This window comes from Sitophilus oryzae, unplaced genomic scaffold, assembly GCF_002938485.1.
Source record: "Sitophilus oryzae breed Bouriz unplaced genomic scaffold, Soryzae_2.0 scaffold_115_pilon_pilon, whole genome shotgun sequence".
NCBI lineage: Eukaryota > Metazoa > Arthropoda > Insecta > Coleoptera > Curculionidae > Sitophilus > Sitophilus oryzae.
The window spans coordinates 875,517-896,505 of record NW_022145793.1 but is presented as its reverse complement, the minus strand read 5'-3'; the positions used below and the strand labels follow the sequence as shown (position 1 = coordinate 896,505).

Below are 20,989 nucleotides of genomic sequence, written 5' to 3'. Positions count from 1 at the left end.
AAAAAAACTTAATTAACAAAAAATATAGGAAATTATATTTACTTTAATTTTGAGTAGAAATATTATTTACGAAAAGTTGATATTTTTAAAGTTTTAAACAAAAAAACAGAAAATCCAGTTTTTTGCATTTTTCTCCATATGTTTTGTCACGAAATTTTGTTAGCAAACTTCAGATTCGAATTCAGCACCCCCAAAAGATAAGAAATAGGAGAAATTAGAACTACCCCAAAACTTTCCTCCAAAAGGCTTTTTTGAGTACAATATGACTAAGTTAGTACGGCAATGTGTGAAGATTCCTTAAAGCTGATCAAAGCTGAAAATTTAAAACAAGAAATAACTTAGCTTCCATAAAAAATTTTATGAGAGAGTCTGATAAAAAACAGAACGACTACACCAATAATGACATCATTACATGTTCTAGTAATCTAATAAAACTTTTCTTTACTTTATTACCTCATCTCATTGATACCATGAAATTATTTTATCTATTTTTGGAAGAACAATTAAAATTCTGCAACTATTATTTACTACTATAAATAAATATGTTAACCATTATCATTATGTATAATAGAAGTCCTTATTTTAAACTATTGTAGAATATGATATTATTTGTAAAGTTAATTTGTTCAAAAAATTGATTAAAAATACCCAAAGTAGGTATGCACCTGGTTCCAGCTTAATCTAAAAGTAAACGTTGTTATCTCTATATAAAAAAATTACTCACGATGTGTATCAACCCAATATTAAAAGGGTTTAGCAAATTAGATTGGTTTAAGTGTCGTAGGAAGCGATAGTGAGGTGGAAAAGTGGCGTTAAAATGTGGAAAAAACTTACTTGTGTTTGTTTATTAACGATTTTTAATATTTGTGATGCAGTAAGTAATAGGGTGTGCAAAACTGTACGACTAAATTTTAAATAAAGCTTCTATAAGCATGGGTCTCTTGTAGAATGTAGAATGTTTAGGAGGGGAGTTAATCACCGCGAGCTTACAGATCTATTGTGTGTTTCCCATCATACACAGTCTCAGGGCTTTAACAAAAGCCAGTATCTGAGACGCTTCCACAGAGGCCAGCTCGGCTCAACTTTCGTTTAGCTGAAATCTGTTACATAAAAAATGACTTTTAGTCATTTTTTATATAAAAAGTCATTTTTTTTCTAAAAAGCTTAAAAGCTTTTTAGAAACAAATTGTAGTTGCCGTTTTTATCGACTTGAAAAAAGCATTTGATGTGCTGAGCTTTGATATCTTGCTGGATAAGTTAAAAAATATGGGCTTTAGAGGAACAATTTTAAATTTAATAAAAACATACCTAATTGGCAGACAGCAGTATGTGAAGCTTGATGGTGGAGTAAGTGAAATTGAATGTAACGATACAGGAATACCGCAGGGCTCGGTTCTGGGTCCATTACTGTATTCCTTATATGTACTAAGTTTAAGATGTTCAGCATTGACTGCTCAATATTTTACATTTGCAGATGATACAGTGCTACTTTATAGTGGAGATGACGAATCGACAATTGAGTCTACGGTAAATGGGGACCTGGATCGATATGTGGGCTGGTTATTATGCAACAAACTTAAAATTAATATTGATAAAACTAAATTTATGTTATTTAAGCAAAAAAACAAACGGTGTAAAACTCCAAATATTAAAATTAACAAAATTACTATAGAGAAGGTAACAAACATTAAATATTTAGGCATAATAATAGATCAAAATCTTAATTGGGAACAGCATATCAGCCACGTAACTAAACAAATTGCTTCTATGTTCAGTGCAGCGTATCGGTTCAGGAACTATCTTACATACAAGACAAAATTAAAAGTGTATAATGCTTATTTTTTACCTCACTTTAGATACCTGCTCCCTGTTTGGGGTACCTGTGGTGTCGCGAACTTTGGTAATATTCAAAGATTACAAAATAAAACACTAAAAATACTATTTAATTACGACCAACAGACTCACACGGAGACCTTATACAGGGAGCTGGGAGTGTTTAAGCTGGAGGACTTGCGAGAGTTGGAGCAGTGCAAACTCATTTATAAAATAATTAACCAACGTCAAAAGTCAAATACACCATTATCATTTTGCAACAAAAATCATGATCATAAAACGAGACAGCATCTGAACATTTATCTTTCTAACATTACTTCTAATAAAGGACTCCATAATCCGGTATATCAGGCTGCTTCTGCATACAACTCATTGCCAGATGACTTAAAGCACGAAGCAAGATATCAGGGATTTGTACGTAAATTAAAAAAAAAATATGTAAGAAAATAGTGTAAATAATGTTTATAATATACTAAGTATATAGAGCTGTTGCATGTGCCACTCTATTGATTTGAGTTAATATATAAATATATAGTGTAAATTTAAATTATTGTAAATAGAATACCTGTTTATTTTTTTTTATTTAAGTTCTCAATACCAGTGTTTGATATATACACTGTTTAGAGAAAGAAAAAACTATGTTGAATTATATGAACTTTATGTTAAATAAATATTTTCAAAAAAAAACTTTATACAGGGTGTCCCAGAAATAAGTGCAAATATTTTAACTGGTAGTATAGTTCAACCCCAGAAACACGCCTATGAGGTTTCTTTTGCGAAAAAAAATTTTTAAAAATTTAAAATTTTTCTTCGTAGGGAAATTTGAAAAAACTTTTTAGTGTCACTTGTTTATTCACCTGAGATTTCCCTACGGTGTATCTAAACCTTGCAGCGTTGCAACCTCCTATGTTATCCACATTCTACATAGTTCGGCGGAACATAGTTCTACATTTATAAATTCATAGACAAATTTCTACTCAAAAAATTAGGAATGTTAAATTTAATCTTTTATCGGTGCTCATTATTAATAATTATAGAAAAAAAAAAAACACATTAATTATTTTTAGTACTTACCCTTTCAATGAAAACTTAACAAAACCACCAAAATTAACTAAAACATTACGTTTATGACGTTTACGAAAATCTTTGTTATGCTGCAAAATAACTTTATTTTGGAATAAATTTAATAAAATGATTCATATTATTCACAATCAGGTCACAAAAAGAAATTCCTAAAATGTTTATCGTAATTTAGAATTCAATTCAAGAAATTTAGAAAACAGCCCAACGAATAATCAGTTCATTTTTGTTTTGTTTGTTTTCTTTCATGTTTCTCTGTTTTATTTGAACCACTGTTTTACAAAACACCTTGAAAAGCGCACATTACTTTGAATACCTTTCTGAATGAATAAATGTTGAGAATTATTTTCTCTTATCGCCACTTTACGAACTACTTTCAATCTAAGAAAATACATGTTTCGCTCAACAATTATTGACAACGTATTTTGTTTTTTCGCTATTTTTTCGATGTATTTCGACAATTCCATCGACAGCCTAACCGTCAGCCAAGAACTGCCGCGTGTGAACTGGTCCTTTGACTCGCCGGTCGCCGCGCCGCCGCGCCGTCGTGGCGGGCTTGCGTCAGACGACGATGTTAAGCAACGTTGCCGTAGTTACAATAATTTCAAATTCAAGACATTCGAAGCAATCAAATTCGTATTAAATTTTAAAAATAAAACAGAGAAACATGAAAGGAAATAAACAAAACAAAAATGAATTGATTATTCGTCGGGCTGTTTTCGATGTATTGAATTCTGAATTACGATAAACATTTTAGAAATTTCTTTTTTGTGACCTTATCAATAACCAATTCATTTGTGTTTTGTTTGTTTCCTTTCATGTTTTTCTGTTTTATTTTTAAAATTTAAACAACAAAACACAAAAAAGTGTCTGCGGAAATTTTTTATTTTTATTTTACATAAAAAAATGCTTTGACTTTAGAATAGCCGAAATCAGTTACATGAAAAATGAACTTAAGTTTGTTTTATACGAGCCTTTATGAGCAAAGAAATACAAAAAAAAAATCCTGCGGAAATGTGTCAATGTCATTTTGTGCACTTTGTTTTTCATACATTTTAAATAGGGGTGATGGGTGGGATAAAACATCTTTCAAAGGAATAACAATTCTTGTAGAATAGATAATATAGGTTCTTGTAAACTATAAGTACCTCGGAATGTTGCACTTATTCTTGTTTTTTATTAAAGCTTTACGTAAATAGTGTTACGGTTTAAAATTTCACCGTAACTTATTTTACTTGGTGTTACGGTTTAAAATTTCACCGTAACTTATTTTACTTATTTTGCTTATTTTTAGGAATAAAACTAAAATTTACTTGAATAACTTGAATAATAACGTTTAATTAGCTTATTTCTTAACTGTACATATAACTTCTAATAATATCTTATCTATTAAGTCTCTTCACCACAACAATTTCTTGGGATGGAGTTGTCTCCGATAACTGTAATATAAAACCTCATTAATAAGATATCAATTTGTCTGTTTAAAACCTACCTTTCTTTCTACAGTGGTTACTAATTCTTTATTTAGACTTATGCTTGTGTTAGGATATTTTCTTGGCATATTTCTTCGGAGGATTCTTGAACATAGACTTGATGTGATTATCTTTTGTCATTTCCAAATGAAACGAGTGGGAATGTTGGGTCTACAATATACATATGGGTTATGGATTTTATTATGTATTTTTCCTGTGTGTAATCAATTGATTTTACCTGATTATAGTTGATTTTTCCCTAAATTTCATCTTGTTTATATTACGATTTACAGACTGACGTTTCAATTGTTTGTCAGCTGATCGTGTGACACCGGCGTTGAAGTTTGACAGATGGATCTTTGTAAATTAGGTTTTCGATCTTTTTAAACGGTTTTATATATGATCGGAAAATGTATTAATAATTTTCCGAAGATATTATGTTCATATAGGGATTATTATAATTTTATTATGATGTAATAAAATGTTTCACTCAATCCGTATGCATTAAATAAGTAAAATAAGTTACGGTGAAATTTTAAACCGTAACAATAGGGCTGATTTAAAACAAAAACTCATTGGATCATGCAGTTTTCTTTTATATTTTAATAATTAACTGTGATTTTGCAAAAATATTAGATTGGTTAGCATTTGGGTTGCTTTGGTTAGCTTTTCTTTGTGGAGGATGTTAAGCTGTGGTTTTTATATTTTAATAATTAACTGCGATATGTAAAAAATATTATTAGAGATTTATTATTAGATTGGTTAGCATTTTAGACACTTTTAAATTATTTTTTTTGGGTTCAAAAGAGTGCTTTATCCAAGAATTTTTTTCTTTCAAACTGTTCTATAAGCATAGGAATTTCTGCGAAAAAAAAAATGTTTGCTAAATTCGTGGGTACTTATACTTTACAAGACTTGATAATACCTATAATAAGGAATAAATGGAAAATGAAAATCAAGCATTTCAATTCAAATTTTTTATTTTCCTGAGTTTGTAAATGCTTCTAAAAAGCAAAAATATATGTATTTTTTATATAACTGATTTCAGCTATTCTAAAGTCTAATAAATTTCCTTAGAAAATGAAAATATCTTATTTCCGCAGGAAAATTTTTGTGTTTATATGTTGAGAAAAATATTAAAAATAGAAAATAGAAAATATTCTAAAGTGCAAAATTTGGAAATTACGCATTTCCGCAGGAAAATTTGTATTTTCCGTGGGTCGCAGTAGCTTTTTAAAGACATTTTTTTTCTAATAACTGATTTCAGCTAAACGAAAGTTGACCCAAAATATTTTTAAATACATTTACGCGCTCATAGAATACTGCAGTCTTATGGTGTACAATTTTTCTCATACACTCATCGCGTAATATACAATTATTGTATTGATTTAATTTATTAAAAGTTAAGTCCTTGATTAAAGTTTTGTGTTTTTCTAGGGTTACATTGCTGCTGTTGTTGAATATAGCTCGCTCAACGAACCAACTCCAAACCAAACTATTGAAAGGAACGTAGTGAATTATGTTAACACCATAGAATCTCTAAAAGTAAGTACCGATATTATACACGTCTATAAAATAAACAACAATGATTCATTTATTTTATACAGTATGTCCCCGGATTGTCTTTAAAAGAGGAAAAAACTTTTTTATTATTAACATTTTAAGAAAAATGCATTCTTCATAAAAATTTTTGCTTGTTCTAAAATGGGTAATCTCGTATATGCTTTGCCAAATTTCCATACCATTTTAGAGAAAATAAAAAAAAACATGAAAATATAGTTGACTAATCCTTAAAAAATCCTAAAAATCAAAAGGCGTTTCTATGGTAATATCATTCCGATTTTATTCTTTGGTAGATTGTTGTTGATAGAATTTTAAATAACGTCATATTTTTTGCTGTTTTAAAATGTCAAAGTAGCAAAAAATTTATTTAGTTCGATGTTACAGAAAGGGTGATAATGGTTATTGCAAAATGTGATTTAGTTTAACAACAGCAAAAAATACGATGTCAATCAAAATTAATAATAACCATCTATCAAAGAATGAAATGACAAAGAAAGGCCTTTTGATTTTTAGAACTTTCAACCATATTTCCATGTTTTTTAATTTTCTCTAAAAAGATATGGAAATTTCGCAAAACATAAACCAGATTACCCGTTTTAGAAAAAGCAAAAATGTTTAAAATGGATTCATTTTCCTTTATACAGGGTGTTTCAAAACAAATGCGAAAAACTTCAGGGGGTGGTTCCTTGTTCAAAATAAAGGGTAGTTTGCTTCATAAACGTTTGGTCAAAAGTCAACCATTAGGGAGATATTGCGGTACAAAGATGGCGGAAAAATAATGTTTTTATTTTTTTATCTTGAAAACGAAAAGAGATAGACTAATAAAATTTTATGGAAGCATTACTGTTATGAAAACACACTTTCTGGTAATTTTTTCACTCTTTTAAAATGAGTGGAAGGGGTTGTAATAAACTACCCCTATCATTCTTGTTAACGAAATTTAAAGAAAAATCTTATCAAACACATGCAAAAAAATTAATTTGGATAGTTTAGTTTTTTTAGAAACTTTTTTATCGTATTTTTTTGATAAAACTCACCGATTTGAAATTAAAAAATAAAATATAAAGCATTACATGTCAGGACAAAAAACATTTTCTGATAAAGAATCTAGTGGGCTGCTGTAATTTTTTTAGGAAAAAATCTAGTCGGATGCTGTTACTTTTTAGGATGTTCCTAATATTATTTTATTTGACATTACTCTACTGCAATACGTTATGATCTAGATGATTATTATTATCGTTATTATCACTAGATTCTTAATCTAAAAATGTTTTTTGTCCTGACATGTAATGCTTTACATTTTATTTTTTAATTTCCAATCGGTGAGTTTTATCAAAAAAAACACAAGAGGTAAAAAAGTTTCTAAACAAACTAAACTATCCAAATTAAAGCATTTGCATGTGTTTGATAAGGTTTTTCTTTAAATTTCGTTAACAAGAATGATAGGTGTAGTTTATTTCAACCCCTTCCACTCATTTTAAAAAAGTAAAAAAATTACCTGAAAGTGTGTTTTCATAACAGTAATGCTTCCATAAAATTTGATTAGTCTATTTCTTTTCGTTTTCAAGATAAAAAATAAAAACATTATTTTTCCGCCATCTTTGTACCGCGATATCTCCCTAATGGTTGACTTTTGACCCAACGTTTATAAAGCCTATACCCTTTATTTTGAACAAGGAATAAGCCCCTAAAGTTTTTCGCATTTGTTTTGAAACACCCTGTATATCAACAATAAAAAAGTTTTTCGTCTTGTAAAGACAATCCGGGGACATACTGTATACTAGTGTGTACTAACAATAATTACTTACACCGAAATGGGTACAGCTATTTATTAAAATTTATATTTTAGCAACATAACGTTCAAATAGTCGTTTTTCCCGAATATGGATTGACAGATTTGGTACAAGACCCAGAGAACTATTCCATAATTGTTCCACCTTTATATACTTCTGATTTTTCAAACGCTAGCGATGTAAGTAAAACAAAAATATATATTAAAATCATTAAAAGAAATTATAAAAAAAATATATTATCGATTAATCGATTAAAACAATGTCACAATAGGCGTAGAAATAGTATTTCCATTTGAGTTTTACTGTCTAATGTAACGTAAGAGGTAACATTTTGTCGGTGAGCCACACATCGTAATGTTCGCACTGAAATGTTAATACTCTGCTTACTGTGACGTCGTTTTCATTCCCTCGCACGCTAATTTCGTACTAAAATGTGTGTTTTAGGCATTGCTAAGACTTTCGAATGCTGCTAGGGAGCATGGAATGTACGTAGTGGTAAATGTGTTGGAACAGGACCATGATAACTCTACAAACAACACACTTTACTACAATACAAATGTGGTTTTTGCAAGTAACGGAACATTAGTTGCAAAGTGAGTTAACTTTTTTGTCCAATTTATTTCATAGACTTTTCTTGATAAATATAAAGTGTTCAGATTTTTTGTGTATCAGGGCCAGTGTTAGTCTAGATTGTTGTAATTATCAAGATTAGTTAGAAAAGTTATTACTCTTCAAATCAGTTAAAAAATATATAGGTGACCCCCTCTACAATTAGAAGTCATATTGACATCAAAATCAAATTTCTCATGTCAAAAAAACTCCTAGACACCAGTTTTCATCCAAATATTGACGGTACTTCAGAAATTATTTGGAAATAAAAATCGAAATAAAAATGAATAAACTTTTACACCCTGTATCTCTGATACTAAGCATTTAGGACATACATTTATACGAACTTATTTTTATAGTAGAATATGCTGCCGAAGTTTCCGGAATACAGTTTGAACCACCCTGTTTAATTTGAAATTTGTTATTCTCTAATTTATTATCAAATTTATTTAGGTATCGCAAAATCAACTTATTTCAAGAACCAAAACTCACGCCTGGAAACGAGTTAGTAACCTTCACAACTGATTTTGGTAAATTTGGCTTGATGACTTGCATGGACATTTTGTACTACAATCCATCCCAAACGCTGCTGGACGGTACCAATGTGACGGATGTGATCTATCCAGCTGCTTGGAACTCGTACCTACCCTTCTACCTCTGTAAGTTTTGCTTCATTCAAATCTGCAACAATTTTTGGTAAAAACTTTAAACATGTTTGTTTTAGCTTTGGAAGTCCAAGTGGGTTATGTTTTGGCTAACAAAGTGAATTTGTTAGCTGCTAACATCAACGAACCTTCAAATGGTACTGGCGGTAGCGGTATCTATCTTAACGATGGTACCGTGCTAAGAAGAGTGATCACCGACAAAGCTGCAACGAGCGTTATTTTTGGTAATGTGGACACAGTTATCAATACTTCAGATTTTGTAAGTTCTCACACCAATGACTAAAGATGACTAAAGCATACAAGGACATATAACGCCCATATACGGGCTGCAGCAGAATTTGTGACCTTAGACGCCATTTTTTTGGAAGTAACGAATGAGTCATCAGCTCGTCATCATAATGAACTTTGTATAAACTTTATTACAATGGTAATTTGTTCAGCTTTCAAGTGTAAAAGGCGCAATGATAAGAAAGAGCCAGGAGTTATATTTTATAGCGAAATAATCGGTCCACTCCACCTTTTTAGCGTTTTCTTATTAAATTCGATAATTATTTTTCTGATAATATATGTAATACTTGATAGCACATATCAAGTATTACGTCGATACTAGTTTTATACATTTTGTTATCATTTTAATACGTTTTTTTCGTAATTAATTAGTATGATAATACCGCATACACCATAGGCGTAGTCAAAACAATTATCAAAAATATAAATATCGGTTCAAGCGGCTATGTTAAGAAAAATATGTCACGGCACTGTTTGGAAGAATGGTCACAGTTTGGTCTCGGGTGTTACTTGTCCAGGTATTCTTTAGTCATTATCTCACACACATACAGTTCATCATCAGCAGATGATTATAAACTAACTAGTAACTAGTGTAAAAGTAAAAGTGTTTTGGTGTATTGTGGTGATTTAGTGTTTTTATTTTGCTGTGTAACACCAAAGGTTCCAACCCTCAACTGTAATCAAAGAATAATAAAAAATAAAAATAATATTCAAAAATATTTAGTTCGTTTATAGTAAATATCAATGACCTCTAAATAAATTTATTTCGGTGTCATTGGTAAATATAGCAATAGCAAACATTAGACCAGTGTTTACAAGGTTAAATTCGATTATCAAAATATAATTCATTTACGGCGTAGAAAGCCTTGTCTAGTAAATAACAGTTCAATGCTTTGCGAAATGAAGAAAATGATGTTATCGATCTGATTTCAAATGGCAGGTGATTGTGCATTTTTTTCGAGTTGTATAATATTGAACTTTTAACTAACTCTGAGCGTGGGGTAGGTAGATAAAGATCTTGCTCCGCGTTCCTGAGTGGATAAGTGTGAGATGGCCTTTCTTGAGAAGCTGATACATATGCTTACGTATTAGGCAAACGGATTCAAATATAAATAAGGAAGGAAGAGTTAATATTTTTAATTTTTTAAAAAAGTCCTAGCAATGAGTTCTGCTGTTTAGTCCCAGTGAATATCGAACAGCTCTCTTCTGGAGCTTGAAAATGCGGTCAAATTGAGTCGCACAACGCGTACCCCAGAATGGAAGGGCATACCTGAGGTGCGACTCAAAAAGTGCATAATAAACAGTTTTAGCCACTGACAAGTTAAGCTCCTTACCCCCGGTGTTTTCAGGTACAGATAGCGTGTTATAATCTGCCAGATATATTTTATTTGACGGATAGCAGAAAAACGCGTATCTTCACCTATAGATAACAGTATCTATTAGATAAATTAAACTTATCTCCCAGATATCCTACCTGGCGTCCGAACTGCCAAATAGTGCTTTATTTGTCGGATAAAAATTTGACGCATGAGCAAAGGCATGAGGAGATATTGATTTTATTTGATATTTGACAAAATTGCTTAACATAACCAAGACATTGTTATTATTGAAGATTTCGTTTATTCCAATAAATTCGATTTTAGATTATTTGGAAAAGACTTACCTATTCTCAGTATGTAGGCTATAATCATTTTAGAACGTATGGGGTATAAACACCAATAAACACATTGAAATGGTGCAAAAAGCTATTGTTGCTAGTGCCGGACTTTATAAGGACTGTTACAAAATAAAGAGAGTCTCTGTTCTGTTAGAGCATCAGAACGAAGAGAATGCATTAAATTAGGATAATAGTGATAAAACAGTAACTTATAAATTATTTTATTTAAATCCTTTCAATTATAAACCATTACTACATATTATATAAAATGCTAATGTTTATCTCTGTCGTCTCTACTGAAGTAACGACTTGTTCTAGTTGAAAGTTGCTTTTTTTACTGAAAGATAGCTAAATGGCTCTTCTAAAAACTGTCGTCGCCGGATTTTTTGTTTTTCATTTAATTAAAAAAAATAAAAAGTATTTCTTTTTCCTTATCTCGTGGCGGATGTGCCAGGCTTTAACTAGTTTTTAATAAAGCTCCAAAGTAGGTAAAAAATAATTAAAACTTTTTAAATCAAACTATTTATTTCATTTTTAATTCGCATATTCATTAATATTATAACAGGAACCTTATAAAACCTGTTATTCAACTCACATTTGCTTTTATTTCTTTTGTGTTACAATTTTAGTTTAATTTCTTGCACTATGTACCTTATACCGTATGATCGAAAAAAAAACGGCATCCAGTTGGCTGGGAAATGATGTTCGATGATATTTCCCATATAAATTTACATATGAAATGACAGCAATCTTTATTTCATAGCCATTGCTGACGCCGAATTTTTTTCGATCATACGGTACATCTCTTCTCCATGCTGTTTTTTAAGTAACTCTCTAGCTAAACCTTGCTAAAACATCTGTATTGTGGTCCTTTGAATTCCAGTTAATTCAACTTTGTTTAGACAAGATTTTTCCTTTATTTTTTCTTTTTTTTCTGAAGTTCCATCACTTTGAGTTCTTAAAAATAAAAGTAATATGACAAAATTGTTTTTATTTAATTTTTTTTATTAAATAATTTGTACATATAATGTGTAAATGTAGCAATTATTATAGGTACTATTCATTTATTATTATTAAGACAAAAGTATAAGTGCATTTATCTATTTTATAAAATAAAAACTCAACTTAATTACTATCATTGATGCTATCCTACCTATTTCTTTACTATGAGAAGCCCTAGAACAACATATTTGTTATTACTAACAGTCTTATGCTATTTTTAATTTTCAATATTAATAACTTACCAGATGGCGGTTTTAGGATTGGTTTATAAATCTCTGCTTGCACTTTACCTGCTTCTTCCATATTTTCTATTATCAATTGTACTAAAATGTTAATATAATAAATATAACAGAATATCATGTAATTAAACTATAAATTACTTACAGATTATTTTTTCTTGTTTTAATTTCTTATAAATCGCATTCCATCAATAGATCTATTGCACCACCACCACTGCTGAAATTGAATTATCTTTCCCTTTTTCCATAAAGGTAAATTTAAATAGCCTATACCATAATAGGACTAGTTGGAGTTGAACACAAAATATATTTTAGTTGAATTTTATTGTTTTTATTTTCATTTTGACGATCTTTTGACAACTGAACAATAACCTCACTTTTTAATCTAACGATTTGAAATTCCGAGTTTCTGTCTCTGTCTGTTGTATCGACTTTTCATATATAACCATCTCAATTTCAGATATCTTATATTGGCAACACTTTCTCTACGGAGTGTCTACCGGTCCGTAGGCGGCCGTCCTCCAAATTGTTATCTATTGGATTATTTTGTATGAAAATACCCAAATGTTATATCCTATAGATATCAGGCTCTAGATTGTTTATCTTTTAGATGGTTATTTGTTAGATAAAAGTTATTTATTTATAACTGAAAAGACCGCGCCTTAGAAACAGATCTTAATGCAAAACAGGCAGAGCTCAATTTTTTCGACAAAGCTTCGATATGCATGTCCCATTTCAGAGAATTGTCCACAACAAGCCCTAAGAATTTTACAGATTTTACGACGTCAATGGTGGTGTTGCTAAGTACAAAAGGCTGCAGCGAGGTTTTATACAACAAAGCTTTAGTTTTAGAAATGTTGAGACTCTGGAGGTTCGAATCGCACCAAGATTTAATGGTGATTAAGTCATTTGATATAATCCTACGAAGTGCCGTGACGTCCTTGTTGCTCCAAGTGAGGCTAGTGTCGTCGGCAAAAAGACATATTTTGCCACTTATGTTTATGTTAGCAATGCCAAAATATTCTAATGAAGTTGCGATGAGTTTTTTACGGCTATTAAGCTTTTTTGTACACTTCGCACTAAAACAGGTTGTAAAAAAAACAATGTTCGACTGCAAGATCTGCTGCATATTTTTAATAAATGCTGATATACGAGGTATGTTTTTTAAGTAAGTACCGTTTTGCGATTCCGCCGCCGCAGCGCTACGGTCGGCGTTCCGCGCATGCGCGCTGGTTACCTACATCTCTTGTCTATGCACAGACGCCAGTACAGTCTGATTCTTCATTGTATACGTTGTTTATTGAGTGTTTAAGATGCCTCCGACAATCGTGAGCCCCGCCGATTGTGAAGTACGGGCTGTCATACGATTTCTTAGTGCTAAAGGCGTAAAACCGATCGATATTCATCGTGAGATCTGTGAAGTTTACGGACAAACCATTATGAGTGATGGAATGGTAAGGAAAAGGGTGAGAGCATTTAAAGATGGCCGCACAAATGTGCATGATGAAGAACGGAGTGGGCGTCCTTCGGTCGTTAATGAAGATTCGGTGCAGAAAGTGGACAAAGAGGTGAAAGAAAACAGACGCTTTACAATTTCATCATTGTGCGACTACTTTCCTCAATGTTCTCGTAGTGTTTTGTATCGCATTGTGACCGAGAACTTGAATTACCGGAAATTGTGTTCACGTTGGGTTCCGAAAATGTTGATGGATTTGCACAAAACCCAACGTTTAGGCAGTGCATTGACTTTCCTTGAGCAGTACCACAATGAAGGTGAAGATTTTTTAGACAAAATTGTTACTGGTGACGAAACATGGGTGGCCTACGAAACACCAGAATCGAAACAACAGTCCATGGAATGGCGACATTCATCATCACCCAAAACAGTGAAGTTTAAGCAAACAATTTCTGCCCGGAGAATCATGTGCAGTTTTTTGGGACAGAAAAGGAGTATTGCTAGTGGAGTTTCTGCCTCGTAATGAGACAGTCAAGGCAGCATCTTATTGTGAGACATTGAACAATCTGCGCCGTGCAATCCAAAACAAATGACGTGGCAAGTTGAGTAAGGGTATTGTTTTGCTGCATGACAATGCCCGTCCACATGTGGCTAATCGGACCAAAGATCTCATCAAATCTTTTAAATGGGAAACTCTCGATCATCCTCCATACAGCCCTGATCTGGCGCCCAGTGACTACCATTTATTCCTGCACTTGAAGAAACACCTGGGCGGTCAGCGTCTTCAAGACGATAACGAAGTCAAAACAGTTGTGATACAGTGGTTAACCAGTCAGGCGGCAGAATTTTATGAGGAGGGTGTTGGAAAACTGGTGCCACGTTATGACAAGTGCCTCAATATTCACGGAAATTATGTAGAAAAGTAGATTAAGGTACAGGCTTTCATGTAAAAATAAAATTATTGCGATATCTTTGCACGTTTTTTTTTAATTCCAAAACGGTACTTACTTAAAAAAACATGCCTCGTACTTCACAGAATTTTCTTCTGATTAACTACTTGGTGTCATTTTAAAAACACCACTGGAACGCTAAAAATCAAACTCGTTTGATCATTGACATGATTTGTCGAGTTTAGACCGTCATATTACATTCATATGAAATGAATTCATGTGTGTTGATTTGTTGACTTGGCCTGTGTAAACGTATCTCTATTCAAAGCCACACATTGATTAAAAATTCTGTTTTTCAGATTCTGAGCGGATTTGACTTGCTGTCAGGCGGTGATATTACACGCGAACGTCTAGCAAACTACAAGAGATTGAGGGATTTCGACCATCAAGCCTATACCTTCAGATCTTTGGATCTGTCCAAAGAAAACATTTCAGAACCTTTATGCCACGACTGTTTTTGCTGTAACTTTAATATTGTCGCACTACAGAATGAAACAAATTCATCGGAGGTATATAAGTAAGTACCAATATGGTATACAGGATGTCCTCGGATTTTCCTTACTATACAGGGTCCGACAATAGTGCGTTGGGCATCTGTAGCTCCTAGAATAAAAAGCTTGGGATTTTTTTTTGAGTGCACACCTAAAGTATGTAAGAGGATGTATTTCAGGAAAATATTTCTTTGCAACTTCTACAGGGTGTCTCAAAAAAGTGTGAGTGGATTACGATGATTTTTTGAAATGGAACACCTCATATATTATTGCATTTTTGGCTTCCTTTCAGAGCACTTTACATAATCCTAAGATATGAGTAAATATATTTCGATAGTCTCAGAGATATTAATAAATTAAAAAAATATATTTTTTTTCCAGCCTTTCTTAAAAAAATTCTGAAAAATACAAGAACTGTCTGTCCTGAAATCAAAACTATATCAGGTATTGACTTTAGCAATGAATATAGTAATCTTGTATCATACAAGATGTTCGAAATTCTAAGCCAAACTTTCTTAAATATAAAATAATTTTTCTTCGTTTTTAAATGGAACATCCTGTATATAATTTTTTTAATAGATGGAGAATTAAAAAATGAACATTTTTTGTATATAGAGTACTTTAAAATAAGGGTAAATTTGATTAAGGTTTATTATACTTAAACCTTACCGTTTTTCAAATATTTTCAATTTTGTGAAATTGCAGTAAAAATTTTAAGGCTTCATTTCTCCAAGGGTATCAAAGTTTTTAATACTAAATATTTACTGAAGTTTATTTACTGATCAGTTATTGTGTTGCAGTAATAAAAATAATACTACCTTATGCAGAGTGTCTGAAAATTTATTTTAAATAATTATTAGCTTCAAACGGCAATAACTTGTTTAATTTAAATGGTATATACACCCTGTATATTTTACGAGAATCAGATGCACAATTTAATTGTCTATCAAATTATATTATACCATTTTTTACCTATTTCTTTAAGTTTCCGTAGAAAATGCATTTTCTTGTAATTTAGAACTTATTTATCAATATACCCATGGACTATTGACATTTTAGATTATTTTTAAAGATGTAACAAATTTTTAAAGAGTACAGATACTAATATTGTCGATATAATTCGTTTATTTCATTAAAAAATAAAAAAAAACTGTTTAAATATTTGTTAAAGAGGACCAATTAATATGATTCCAGTATTCAAACTACATTAACTGACTGTTTGCGTTGATTAATAATAATTGCTCCAAATACTAAAAAACTGAATTTTGCATGGGCATTAGACAGTGTGATAAAAAGTAACATCTTAAAAATGATATTTCATTTTTTAATAAATGCTTATTTATAACAACAAAGGCTTTAATTTGATAACTTATTATTATATTGATTTCTGACTCAAAAATCCACATTTATTTATAATAATTTATTAGCGAACACAATTAAGTATGTCATTAATTAGTATATGGGCGGAAATAATGGTGTTATATTTAATTAATGGTATACCCTTTTATAAAGATTTAAATAGTTTTCTTTTTGCATACAAATGGGCTAGTAATATTATCGTTTTGCTAAAAACGATAATATTACTAGTCTGTACATTTTGTACATTTGTTGCTTTAAAAACAATCTAAAATGTCAATATTCCATAGATATATTGATAAATGAGGTCTAATTTAGAAGAAAATGCATTTTCTACGAAAACTTGAAGGGATAGGTAAAAAATGGTATAATACAATTTGATAGACAATTTAATTGTGCATCTGATTCTCCTAAAATATATAGGGCATTCCATTTAAATTAAAGAAGTTATTGCCGTTTGAAGCTAATAATTATTTAAAATAAATTTTTAGACACTGTGTATAAGGTACTATTATTTTTATTATTGCAACACAATAACTGATCAATAAATAAACTTCATTAAATATTTAGTATTAAAAACATTGATACCCTTGGAGAAATGAAGCTTTAAAATTTTGACTACAATTTCACAAAATTGAAAATATTTCAAAAACGGTAAAGTTTAAGTATAATAAACCTTAATCAAATTTACCTTTATTTTAATCGTAGAAACTAAAAATGTAATAATATACAGGGTGTTCCATTTAAAAAAATACAACTTTGATATTTTTTATTTATTTGGGACACTCTGTATCTTGTAAAAATATTTTTAAATTGTAGCTCTAATAGTCCTTCAACGAACCCCAAACTTACAATTTGTAAAAATCTTTTAAATCTTTAAAAATCGTTTAGCTACAATACTCCGTGTCGTATGTGGTGAACAACCCTGTATAAAACCGCAAATATCTACGGAACCATTTAAAATTTTAAAATACTCTATATACAAAAAATGTCCATTTCTTAATTCTCCATGTATTAAAAAATAATATACAGGATGTTCCAGTTACAGAACATTAAAAAAACGAAGAAAAATTATTTTATATTGTCACGGCCCATTTTGTGGGTTATGACTAGGGGCATAGCAAAAAATAAATAGTTCAATTTAATTTAATAAACAATTTAATTAACTTACGAATAATGCATAATTAATTATAAAAATAAATATGTACTTACATATTATATTTATGAACGAACATCATCACTGGCTCGGGGGTAGTGTCAGGGATTCGAACGTCAATGCCGGAATCCCGACCGCGACCTTATCAACAAAGTTTGGCGTAGAATTTTAAACATCCTGTATGATTCAAGATTACGATATTTATAGTAAAGCAAGTTCAGAGTATCTAAAGTCAATACCTATTATAATTTTGATTTCAAGACAATTCCTGTATTTTTAACGATTTTTTAAGAAAAGTTGAGAAATATTATTTTTTTATTTATTTATTAATATCTCTGAAACTATCGAATGCATTTACTTTTTTATTTTTGGATTATGTAAAGTGGTCTGAAAGGAAGCAAAAAGAGCAATGATATACAAGGTGTTCCATTTAAAAAAAATAACCCCAATCCGCTCACACTTTTTTGAGCCACCCTGTGGAAGTTAAAATACTTTCCTGCAACACATATTCGTACATACTTTAGCTTTTCACTTAAACAAAATTCTAGTTTTTATTCTAGGAGCTACTACCCCAGCCCGACGCGACGCACTATTGCCCGACCCTGTAGAAAAAAAAACATAAAAATGCATTATTTGTAAACGTTTTTGCTCGTTCTAAAATGGCTAATCACCTTAGTGGTTAACATAGTTTTGATAAAGAAAGATACATATAAGAACTCGTCTTCTGTATTTTCAGATTGCTGGCATACAGTGGCCAAACGATATTCGATTCCAAATCCGTCCAGATCCAACTATGCGGAGTGGTGGGTTGCCTAACCGATGACGTAAGCACATGCGGGGAAATCCCTTCCTCTGCATACACCACGAAATTCAGACAGATATCCATAAACAGCACTTACATGCCTCGCAATCCACAAGCTTTCTTCAGACCAATGAGCTTAAAAGGCGATTTGCTAACGATTGATAACGCGACTTACTCGGAAGTTGTGGATGAAGACTCTCTGGATGAAGTGATTTTAAATTTTACTGTTACAACGACTAGCGATAACGTAGTTTTGTTTGGTTTGTACGGCAGAGATGACTCTAGTATTGTTAGTATTAGCGCACTGTTTATAGGTGTGTTATTCTTAATCCAGAATATTTTTTAAATCAGTATATTTGTTAAGTTATTTAAATAATTTTGGTATACAATAAAAAAATTTACAATTAAATCATCATTTATTTTTTTTATTACAAACTGGCTAAATTACTGCCGGCGGTATAGACCTTACATACCGGCGGTATAGACCCTACATACCGGCGGTATAAACCCTACATACCGGCGGTATAAACCCTACATACCGGCGGTATATACCTTACATACCGGCGGTATCGGTTTTACGTATTTATTACCATTGAATGCCGCCGAACGAGGTAAAATGCGGCGGTTGTTGCTAAATATATAAAGAATACCGGCGGTAATTTTTTAGCAAATTTTAAGTGTTATTGTTTTTACCAACGTATATTAGGCGATTAGGCAAACAAAAACTACATTTTATTGCATACAAAAATATCGACAGCTCAATTCAAGTCAAAAAATGAAAAGATATTATTTTATGTTATCATTTTGGCGGTATTTGATGTTTAAAATACAGTATACCGCCGTTGGGTGGCTTTTGTCTACCAGGTTAAGTGCATGCCGCCGGCAACGACAAATTAATTCAATTTTCCACCCGCATTTACAGATATTGAAATATCATGCCGCCGGTTGACGGTATTTTTTTGTATTCTCTAATACTAAAACGCCGACGAATGATTAGCCATCAGCGCGTTTTCATTGAAGAATGAAATAAACAGGAAATAATAAAAGAATTATTTTTATATAATATATTATTATAATAAAAACACAAAACCATAAACACAAAGAAAAACATGTCATAAATTTCTAAACACAAAACACAACATTCAACATTAAAAAAAAAATGACTAAAATTTAAAACGATAAAAAATGTCTAAAAAGTAACAATATAAAAAAATAATTAATTATTAATTAACTAAGCTTAATTTAAGTCCAATAAATGCAGCTGTCGTGCTCTAAACAAAATGTCGGTAACTGTTCTCCACCAGGTGGCGTGACTTAACAACAAGTTAAATAATAATAGTAATAGTAATAAAACGTTTATATATCACATAACTCAATCAAGATTAAAACAGAGATAAAAATGATATGTACAAGTTGAAAAAAGTTTTTTATCTTTACATTAAAATGCTATTTCAGATAGAATAGACAAATAATTATATGAAGATAAATAATAATAATTCTAAGAAAAAGCTTAGTAAATATAAAATTAAGCTGGAAAATATTCTATTTTTGGAATGTTAAAAAAATATAAAAGGATATAGTCAAATTTTTATAAAAAAAAATACCTAACGTAGTATAATTAAAAAGGAAATAATATGTTGGTAATTAGCTTCAAAAAATCTTCATTTTTCCTTACAGAAAATGTAGTTAAGAATTATGGGTAAACAAATGCTTAGATTTAGATGAGTTACTACCGTTTGGGTTTCAGTAGCTTGTTTGTAGTTTCAGCCTTTGCTGTTGACTACTGACAATATTTTATGTCAACTGGAGATGTTTAAATAAGCACTGTATCTCAGAAATACTGTATGATCAAAAAACGGCGTCAAATACGGCTGGGGAATGACAATAGATGATAATTTTGGCGAGGTCAATCTCTAGATGTCATTAAAATAGGATAAAACGTTTCCAGACAAATAAATCTATTTCCAAGAAATTATTTTTTGTTAAATTTTAAACTGCACCATTTATAAATCATTTTTACATGGTATAAAAATAAATTACAACCCTTTTAAGGCCAACTGGCAGTACGTGCCATAAAAAAAATAAAAAAGAGCAATGTCTAGGGCTTAACCTCGCCAAATATATCATTGATTGTCATTCCCGGCCGTCTTTGACGCCGTTTTTTTTTTCGATCATACGGTTATAAACCCATGAGGAGATTCAAAATAGAATAGACTTTGAATTTAATCCACTGTGAGACGCTTGAAACTACCGTCGATGCCTATGCCGAGTTCTTCGTTCATTTCCGAAACTAGGGGGCAGGATTTTTCGTCTATCTCTATGTACATGTCGTCTAGAGCTAGGATAGAGTCGCGTTTCTCTTTGAGCAGCTTCTTGAACTTGTCCACCATTTCGGATAGAGGTACCTCGCCTCCGTACTCTTTGGGAAGGATTTTTTTGTCTATTTTGCTGTAGAGTTCTTCAACAGATTTGTACATCTAAAATACAACAAAAAATAAGCATGTTAGGTTTATTGTATATATTTTAGAGAAAATACAAAAATTTGTTATACATATAACTGTTTTATGGATCATTTTA

At 31.0% G+C, this 20,989-nt stretch overlaps 2 protein-coding genes across 4 annotated transcripts in view; one reads left to right on the top strand and one right to left on the bottom strand.

Annotated features, from left to right (window-relative positions):
• The first annotated feature begins 727 nt into the window (after positions 1-727).
• LOC115887485 (vanin-like protein 2) lies at positions 728-18,821 on the top strand. Its single transcript, XM_030906940.1, has 8 exons — positions 728-874; positions 5,823-5,930; positions 7,798-7,920; positions 8,186-8,334; positions 8,804-9,009; positions 9,075-9,274; positions 14,907-15,124; positions 18,347-18,821. The coding sequence occupies exons 1-8, from the start codon at positions 818-820 to the stop codon at positions 18,756-18,758; spliced, it is 1,473 nt and encodes a 490-aa protein (XP_030762800.1). The 5' UTR covers positions 728-817; the 3' UTR covers positions 18,759-18,821.
• A 695-nt stretch (positions 18,822-19,516) lies between these two features.
• LOC115887467 (clavesin-2-like) overlaps positions 19,517-20,989 on the bottom strand; it is a 33,179-nt gene continuing 31,706 nt past the window's right edge. For 2 of the 3 annotated variants that reach the window (XM_030906928.1, XM_030906914.1), the window contains exon 6: positions 19,517-20,889. In XM_030906928.1, the coding sequence (XP_030762788.1) occupies positions 20,635-20,889 (255 nt within the window). In that variant the 3' untranslated portion in view covers positions 19,517-20,634. The remainder of the gene's footprint in view (positions 20,890-20,989) is intronic. The other variant, XM_030906920.1, reaches the window with a different exon arrangement.